The sequence below is a fragment of the Pagrus major genome, chromosome 12 (assembly GCF_040436345.1).
Source record: "Pagrus major chromosome 12, Pma_NU_1.0".
NCBI lineage: Eukaryota > Metazoa > Chordata > Actinopteri > Spariformes > Sparidae > Pagrus > Pagrus major.
In genome coordinates this window covers 15,531,466-15,541,568 of record NC_133226.1, presented here as the reverse complement: position 1 = coordinate 15,541,568, position 10,103 = coordinate 15,531,466, and the positions used below count along the sequence as shown (strand labels likewise).

General features: G+C 42.9%; 1 protein-coding gene across 1 annotated transcript; it reads left to right on the top strand.

Moving 5' to 3' along the window:
* The first annotated feature begins 332 nt into the window (after nt 1–332).
* Nucleotides 333–7,445, top strand: LOC141006465 (NLR family CARD domain-containing protein 3-like). The gene is made up of 9 exons (XM_073478680.1): nt 333–424; nt 2,219–2,338; nt 3,230–3,311; nt 3,443–3,657; nt 3,801–5,621; nt 5,732–5,905; nt 6,152–6,325; nt 6,708–6,754; nt 6,853–7,445. The coding sequence occupies exons 1-9, from the start codon at nt 336–338 to the stop codon at nt 7,443–7,445; spliced, it is 3,315 nt and encodes a 1,104-aa protein (XP_073334781.1). The 5' UTR covers nt 333–335.
* The last annotated feature ends 2,658 nt before the right edge of the window (nt 7,446–10,103 follow it).

Genomic DNA, 10,103 nt, shown 5'->3' with positions numbered 1-10,103 from the left:
ATTGTTTTGTCGGAGTCAAGTGTTAATTCAAATGACAACAAAGCGACAAAGGATCAATAAAGTCAGGACTTTCATTGATGTGGAGGGGGAAGGTTGTATAATGTTGAGCACTGTGCAGCAGGGATCAGAGTCTGTACTATGGGCTGAAAGCTTACCTCAGCCTTTCTAACTGCACCAAAGACACACTAATCGATGATAACACCATATCTTACACATTGCCTGTTTTAAGGATTGAAAGCTGCAGGTGAAAGGGGGGCCTATTCTCAGTTGTGTGAGTTCTCCCAGCAGGTTTTTTGTTTTTGTTTTTGTGTTTGTGCGAAGGTGTGGCCTCTGCTATGAATCAGTGCGAGGACAGAGAGGAGGGAGTCTCTCCCTTTGAAACCACTCTGTGTGGGGAACATGACACCCAGACCAAAGCTCAGAGGTGAGATGAGATGAGGATCTTTAACCATCCATGACTCTTCTCTATGTCAGTATTCAGCACTCAAATCACTCCACTGACATTATTCACACTCAGAGTCAGGGCTGGACTGGGCCATTTTTTTAGGCCGGGCATTTTTTACTTAGGCCAGGCCACCACCTGTTTTTTGTTTTGTTTTTGTTTGTTTTTTTTTTTGGGGGGGGGGGGGGGGGGGGGGGGGGGTATTTATTTATTTATTTCATTCATTTATTCGGGGTGGGTAATTTCATTCAGCTTCGATACTTACATCTAAGAATAAATAGAAATTATATTATAACATTGGTTATATATAAATACTGTATACCATAAATGATATATAATTGTAATCCAATTCATCATAAAACAAGAAATGGCTCGATACAAAAGGTGGAAATTTGATACTGCAATACACAAAAACGCCAATACATGGCGATGTCATCTATTGGCAGTAGGTCACATTACTTTTAGACATAAGTCCTTTCATTCAGCCTGGTTACTTAAATGTAAGCATAAATTAAATTTATATAATAATGTGTACTATATTAACACTGTATACCATACATGTCATTACTACTGTCACAGTACACTGGGGTATTTACAGTATAGTACTATGGTAGGTATGTACAGTATAGACAGTAGTAATGATATGAGTACACTAGGGTATTTACAGTATAGTACTATGGTAGGTATGTACAGTATAGACAGTAGTAATGATATGAGTACACTAGGGTATTTACAGTATAGTACTATGGTAGGTATGTTCACTATAGACAGTAGTAATGATATGAGTACACAGTACTTCACACCCATAAGTACAAATATTCCAACACCCCCACCTCTGCCATCTTAATGACAGATGTATGAGTGACCCCGGTAGACGACACTTCACCCCCTCTTAATGACAGATGTGCGAGAGAACTTAATTTCAGGTCAGAGGCGAAATAAATCCATCAAACTGCCAGTCCAACTAGCCATGATGAAACAACCTGCCTGCTAGCTAGCATGCACACCATTTGCCCAGGTTGCATTGCTTAATGGCTAGGTTACATGACTGGCAGAGTTAGCACCAATGAAATTAATATCCAATTATAATACATATCTGAGTGATGACAGAGACAGGTGTGACAGATGTCCATCTCTGTCTTACACAGATATCTGATTTATGAACCAGTTAGGTTGCAGTTTATCAATTATACTCACAGTGATCATGGCCGTAGTGCTCCCCGGGTCCACCTGTTGACCTTCTCCGCCCCTTGAAGCTGCCGCAGATGTTGAATCTCCGCGTCCAGAAGATGCAAACATAGGCTATCGAATATTTTTCTACATTTTGCAGCATCCACCTGGAGGGCCATTCTCTTTTGGTCCCTAGCTCTTTCAGCGCCACCCTTTCTCTTTTTGCCATCCATGGTCAGATAAGCTACTATAAACTACTTTTTATCACGCTCGGTCTTAGCTGTTTTTACAGGCACCTTGTAGCCCGAGAGGGAGGGGACCTGCCGGGCAGACCCTGCCCTCAGCTCATTGGTCCAGCAGCTACATCAGTCATGAACAATGGGCCGAGCTACCAGTTTATGCACCAATAGGAGGGCTTATATACCGTCATTCGCCTACAACGGTATGTTAAATTGTTATTATATTTCACGTCGTAAAATAAATAAAATAAATAAAAATAACGCAGGCCAGTAGGCCAGAAAGCCTCGCAGGCCACCGGGACAATGCCCGGTTTGCCCGTATTGCCAATCCGGCACTGCTCAGAGTGCTGTGTTTGTTGTGTTGAAGCCACATGCAGCAGCACACACCATGTTCTCCTGGTCCTGGACCTGAACACAGCTGTGTGTCCATGAAGAGTGATGCATCTATGAAGCCTCCTCTTGTTTTTAGGCAATCTGCTGATGGAAGGTAAAATTTAAAAGTGAAAAAACATGATTTGTTGTTACTGTCATCTGTAAGAAAGATGTTTCTCATCTGTTTTTTTGTTTATCAAACATGCACATTTATCCGTGCTGATTTTGCTTTAGGATCCAGCAGCAGAGACCAGATTCCACTGGACCTGGACCTGAACACAGCTGTGTTTCCCTGAAGAGTGATGCATCAATGAAGCCTCCTCTTGTTTTTAGGCAAACTGCTGATGGACGGTAACATTTTAAAGCTCACAAAGCAAGACTTTTGTCACACCTCTCCACATAGAGAGGGTGTAGACATGGTGTTGTTTTAAATATGGAGACAAGAGAGCACATTTTCAGACTGCCGCTCCTAATGACATTCATAGTGTCAATCTCAGTTCTTCACACAAAAGAATGTGTTTCCCACGCTGTTAAACCATCTGACACCTAATAGTGTACCTGATTCATGGTTGAGCTGTTTACTCAGAGATGCTTAATGGTTCTTTGTCATTTTTCCTCTCGTTATCTTTAATTTACCCAGTCTGCTCCTCTGTCCCTGTCTCCAGCCACTTCTCACGTCTCTTAGACCAATGCATTACTTAGGAACTCTCCAGACTTTCGCACCTGTCTCAGTCACCTGACTCCCACATCCACCTGCTGACATGTTCCTCATTCCCCAATTACAGTATTTATACAAGCCCAACTCAACCTGTTCTCTGCCAGATCATCAATATCTGAAATCTGAACCTGGACATGAACCAGGTTCAGGTTCTGAGGATCTACTTCCAAGGTTCCAGGGTCTAAAGACAGAGGATATGCTGTCCAGATTGTAAAGACCTCTGAGGAAAATTGTGTTTTGTGATTTTGGGCTCTATAAATAAAATTTGACGGGATGATTCCTCCACAGAGTCAACCAGGAGAGCACAGAGGTTTCCAGTGACCAGTCTGCCGAACAGCATCAAATACCTTGCCTGGACTCCATATTTATGGTCTGTACTTGTACAACAATCTGTTCATCTGTTCTATGCTGCCCTTTTTAGACCAGTCGTATGTCAGTATGTCCGTATGTTTGGTCCATGATTTAGTTTGACTGTGTCCCTCATAAAATATTCTGTTCCAGCTGCTGGAAGAGGACATTGTCACTTTTGTAAAGAGGGAGCTGAAGAAGATCCAGAAGGTTCTGAGTTCAGATTACCCAGGAAACCTAGAGAGTCAGAGGGAGGACGAGGAGGTTTTGGATGGTGAGGATGAAGAGCAGAGGAGGAGCAGCAGAGAGGAATTTCTGAAGATTACACTGTGCTTCCTGAGGAGAATGAAGCAGGAGGAGCTGGCTGCAGAGCAGTAAGAGGATTTCCCTAAAGATTCAACATACTTGAATAATGGGACATTTACTAATGTCTCAAGAGATAGGCTCACACTTTGAAGAAATTAAACAATGAAATATTTACTTTAACTTTGCTTTTTTGATCAAATTTTTTGTGTGTTCATTCAGGATATCCCGTTCCAGTTTGTTTCCAGCATAAACTTAAATCTTACCTGAAGGAGAAGTTCCAGTGTGTGTTTGAAGGGGTTTCTAAAGCAGGAAACCCAACCCTCCTGAATCAGATCTACACAGAGCTCTACATCACAGAGGGGGGCACTGGAGAGGTCAATGATGAACATGAGGTCAGACAAATTGAAACAGCATCCAGGAAACCAGGCAGACCAGAAACAACGATCAGACATGAAGACATCTTTAAACCCTCAACTGGAAGAGATCAACCAGTCAGAGTAGTGATGACAAAGGGAGTGGCTGGCATTGGGAAAACAGTCTTGACACAGAAGTTCACCCTGGACTGGGCTGAAGACAAATCCAACCAGGACATACAGTTCACATTTCCATTCACTTTCAGAGAGCTGAATGTGCTGAAAGAGAAAAGGTTCAGCTTGATGGAACTTGTTCATCACTTCTTTACTGAAACCAAAGAAGCAGGAATATGCAGATTTGAAGAATTCCAGGTTGTGTTCATCCTTGATGGTCTGGATGAGTGTCGACTTTCTCTGGACTTCCACAACAATGAGATCCTGACTGATGTTACAGAGTCCGCCTCAGTGGATATCCTGCTGACAAACCTAATCAGAGGTAAACTGTTTCCCTCTGCCCGTCTCTGGGTAACTACACGGCCTGCAGCAGCCAATCAGATCCCTCCAGAGTGTGTTGACAGGGTTACAGAGGTCAGAGGGTTCACTGACCCACAGAAGGATGAGTACTTCAAGAAGAGATTCAGAACTGAGGAACAGGCCAACAGAATCATCTCCCACATCAAGACATCACGAAGCCTCCACATCATGTGCCACATCCCAGTGTTCTGCTGGATCAGCGCTACAGTTCTGAAGGATGTGTTGGAAACAAGAGAGGAAGAAGAACTGCCCAAGACCCTGACTGAGATGTACGTCCACTTCCTGGTGGTTCATTCCAAACTAAAGAACATCAAGTATGACGGAAAAGCTGAGACAGATCCACACTGGAGTCCAGAGAACAGGAATATGATTATGTCTCTGGGAAAACTGGCTTTTGAGCAGCTGCAGAAAGGCAACCTGATCTTCTATGAATCAGACCTGACAGAGAGTGGCCTCGCTATCAGAGCAGCCTCAGTCTACTCTGGAGTGTTGACACAGATCTTTATAGAGGAGAGAGGCCTCTACCAGGAAAAGGTGTTCTGCTTTGTCCATCTGAGCGTTCAAGAGTTTTTGGCTGCTCTTCATGTCCATCTGACATTCGTCAACTATGGTGTCAATCTGCTGTCAGATGAACAAACAACCTCTCCGAGGTCTGACACACAAACAGACAAATCAGCAGAGACACACTTTTATCAGAGTGCAGTGGATAAGGCCTTACAGAGTCCTAATGGACACCTGGACTTGTTACTCCGCTTCCTCCTGGGGCTTTCAATGCAGACCAATCAGAATCTCCTACGAGGTCTGCTGACACAGACAGAAAGTAGCTCACAGATCAATCAGGAAACAGTACAGTACATAAAGAAGAAGATCAGTGAGAATCTGTCTCCAGAGAAAAGCATCAATCTGTTCCACAGTCTGAATGAACTGAAAGATTGCTCTCTAGTGGAGGAGATCCAACGATCCCTGAGGTCAGGAAGCCTCTCCACAGATAAACTCTCTCCTGCTCAGTGGTCAGCTCTTGTCTTCCTCTTACTGGCATCAGACAAAGTTCTGGAGGTGTTTAACCTGAAGAAATATTCTGATTCAGAGAGGGCTCTCCTGAGGCTGATGCCAGTGGTCAAAGCCTCCAACAGAGCTCTGTAAGTACAGAAACAGTTGGATTTGTTTACCACAGTTTAAATAGTTTGCTATATTTTCAAACGGAAAGAAAACAAGTTCATACTTTTATTTTCCCTCCTCCGTTACTTAGACTGAGTGGCTGTAACCTCTCAGAGAGAAGCTGTGAAGTTCTGTCCTCAGTTCTCAGCTCTCAGTCCTGTAGTCTGAGAGAGCTGGACCTGAGTAACAACAACCTGCGTGATTCAGGAGTCAAGCTGCTGTCCGCTGGATTGAAGAGTCCACACTGTACACTGGAAACTCTCAGGTCAGGATTCATACACAATCAGCACAAAAAAAATCAGCATTAAAACAATCAATATTTTTTAACATACTGTAATAATACGTTTATAAAAAAGGTTTGTGTCTTTCTTTCAAATGCACACAGTAGTGAGACCAAGTCTTTCACGACAGGCGATAGTGATGCTCATGCCTTCTCCTGCAGTTCTGCAGTAACCTTCCAGCCCTCACAGTCCCTTCAGATAATGTAAGCTATTGTTTTGTGTGTTGGCAGGCTGTCAGGCTGTCTGATCACAGAGGAAGGCTGCACTTCTCTGGCCTCCGCTTTGAGCTCCAACCCCTCCCATCTGAGAGAGCTGGACCTGAGCTACAATCATCCAGGAGATTCTGGAGTGAAGCTGCTCTTGGCTGGATTGGAAGATCCACACTGGAGACTGGACACACTCAGGTATGAAGAGGATGGACAATCAGTCTGGTAAAGGAGGAAGAGCTGGAAACTTTCTGTCAGTCTGGCTCTGTGGTGCTGTACCAATTTCAGCATACTTTCTCCTTTACTTTGAGAGACAAGAGCCATTACGACAAGACAAGAGATAACTTGTCAGGACCAAAACACAGGCAACAAGCTCTGATAAACTCAATGTAGTGTACACTATCTGCACAGCAGTAACAGTAGACGGACACAGTTAATGACGAGCTAACATTGTAGAGCATAAATAAGAGAAAATAATGATTTGATTAGACAATAACAAAACTCTGTATGCGAGCCAAGTATTGTCAATGGTTACATGCTGAAAGAGGATGTATCGGTCTGAACCTCCTCCTCCTTTCAGGTTGGAGCCTTGTGGAGTGCGATGGTTGACACCAGGCCTGAGGAAGTGTAAGTGTGTTTAATTTGATTAATGAAAATAAAGCAGCACACATTTAACCAATCTTCAAATTGTAACAGCACTCAATCCAAAACGTTCTCTCCATCAGATTCCTGTGAACTCACATTCGACCCAAACACGGTGAACAAAAAGATCAAACTGTCCGACAAGAACAGGAAGGTGTCACACGTGGATGAGGAGCAGTCATATCCTGATCATCCGGACAGATTTGACTGGTGTCAGCTGATGTGTAGAGATGGTCTGACTGGTCGGTGCTACTGGGAGGTTGAGTGGAGAGGAAGACTTCATATAGCTGTGACTTACAGGGGAATTAACAGGAGAGGGAGCGGATATGACTGTCTGTTTGGATGGAATGATCAGTCCTGGTGTCTGACCTGCTCCAAGGGTTGTTACTCTGTCTGTCACAACAACAGAAGAACATCCATTTCCATCTCCTCCTCCTCCTCCTCCTCCTCCTCCTCCATCTCCTCTTCTTCCTCATCTTCTTCCTCCTCCTCTGTCTCTTGCAGAGTAGCAGTGTATGTGGACTATCCTGCTGGCACTCTGTCCTTCTATGGTGTCTCCTCTGACACACTGATCCATCTCCACACCTTCAAGAGCACTTTCACCGAACCTCTTTATCCTGGGTTTGGGTTCTGGTCTGACAGGTCTGGTTCCTCACTGTCTCTGTGTTCCTTGTAGAAGAGAGAAGCTTTATCATTGCTTACCTGATAGTTCAGTCTGTGCAAGATCACAAACAGCTGATGTTAGTGAGCACCAACCTGATCCTCTTACTGTAAGAGAGGAGGAAGAAGGGGCTGAAGGAAGAGGAAAGGATGCTTGACTGTAGCCCTCGCCCCATCCTGGTGTGCACATGCATCCCTTTGTCCCATGTCTTTCTGTCCTTCCTGTTTTGTTGGAGCACCATTACTAACAGCTGAAGGGCTGGGTGTATTTGGTCTCTATAGTAACTTAATAACAGGCTTGTGGGATGCTTTCATGATATGGGTCGATGTTTTCACTTTGTATCATCACATTGAATTGTTGATTACTGATATCTTGATCCAGAGCGATGGATCATTACACCCCTGTAGTAGAAATGTGTGTGTGTGTGTGTGTGTGTGTGTGTGTGTGTGTGTGTGTGTGTGTGTGTGTGTGTGTGTGTGTGTGTGTGTGTGTGTGTGTGTGTGTGTGTGTGTGTGTGTGTGTGTGTGACTGAATGTGGCATGTATTGTGGAGCACTTTGAGTTGTCAGTAGTAGAGAGAGTCTGGTGGGAGTCCATTTACCATTTGCAAAAATTGAAAAAGCCTTAGCACCTGCATGTTTCAACTCACAGTCTTTATCGGGGCATATAAAAACAAGATTTTATCTTGAGAAGGGACTATGATTAAAAAGGGGTATCGTATAAAGACTTCTCATTACATCCTAATGCTCTCAATACAGCACAGCTCCAGTACTACACCCTATTTTACTTAATAAATGACTTGTGTCATAATGGATCTTTCAAATATTCTGGTCTGGACTGTTCATAAGGAAAGAGGGAGGTAACAAAACTTGCTGAGATTGTAAGCTTTAAATTAACAATTTCCGGCAATCCTCCGGTAAGAATAGTGGTAATAATACTGTTAAGCAGGAATTGTGTCCTGAAGGGATACAAACAGATCTGTACTCTCTTTTGCATTACTGTCAGTTGTCAAATGGTGATGAGTAGGATAAAGAAGCAGAGAAAGGGTTTCTGGCACAACTTCACCGACTTCCAAAGTGCACGGAGAAGCGAGAGTCTGAGGAGGTCAAAAAGCTCCAGCAACAGAGAAAAACTTTATTAGGAGACCAATGCGTTCAGCTCTGGTCTCCTGGATGACCTTGATGAAGGCCGCAAGCCGGAACATGTCATTTCGACCCAATATGTAGGATAAAGAAATAGGATAAAATGATTTCATTTCAAACTGATTAACTGTGTCCCTATTGTCCTTACGATGTCTCATGATGCACTAATAGCAGTGACAGCTATGGATCATGACTGGAGGACAAAATTACAGATGCTGGAGCTCGACAGATTTCGAAACAGCTGCAAAAAAAGACACATTTGGATCAATTTATTACAGTTTAATAAAGGACTGCACACTGGCTGGATGGTTTATAATTTGTTGAATTGATACTAAAAATAAGCACTATGATTAACAATACATTCAACACAATTAATGTAAAGAGAATGACATTATACAGAACCATAAATGCTAATCACATGGTAAAAACTGCAAAATAGAGGCACTTTAATGCACACACACTGATATTTCTCTACAGTCTGAAAGTGGTGTTATATAGTTTACAAAATACTGCCACCATGTGGTGTAAGTGTTACATCGCCTGCATAACATTTAGCACACAGCTTGTGTCTCTTGTAATTTTTGTCACATGCAGCCGAGTTATGTAACACGTTTCATCTGAAGCTTAAAGTCTGAGACAGCACACCAGTGCTGTGATCATTTCTGGAAACTTTTCAGACATCACATTGTGTTTCAATCCATTTTCAAATTGGAGTTTTGTGTAAGGTGCAATACAAAATCAAACAAGCTCAGTAATGGTATAAACATCGAATACAGGATTTCTTTTTAATAAAATCACATGTTTGACAGACAGTTTTCACTGTGTGACTGACCTCTCCAAGATTACACAGGTGACTTAAGGTGACAGTTGGAGACACTGGAGCTCATTCCTCGTGTTTGTGGTGTTCATGCTCTTAATTTAACTGTGACACACTCAGGGGAGGAACCTGCTGCTAACTGCAGACTCCTGTGGTTTGTAGCATTCAAACACTGTGAACTTTCAACTTCAGGCCACACCCCATTTACTGATCAGAACAGGTCTTTTTACAGGAAAGAAAAACCTGAAGTGAAACACTCCTGTTGGTTTAAACCGATGCAGCCACACATTTCTGCCTGAGGCTTGAATACTTTAATAATTACATTCATGTTTCCTTCTGTGTTGTCTATAAAAGTTAGTCGCTTGGGTCTGATAGTGGATACAGGTTGCCAAGTTCTAACAATGTGCCCATTCATTAATCTGAGATCAGAAGTTAAAACTTCCTCTTCTTGTCAAAATACAGTGACAATGACATTCAGCTGTGAGTTCAAACCACAAACATTTCAACATCCATGTCAGATGCAAGAAGTCGTGTTATGACAGTTTGACAGCACACGCAATCATTAACACCACAAGACAGCATATCTATTCAGCAGCAGCAAACAGCAGATGACAAAACAATCTCACCACAGCCCAGTTAGTAGTTCAAGAGCTTTTGTATCAAGGTCAAGGCAAATTTTCTGCCAACATGGGTGAGAAAGGCCTTGAAATACTGA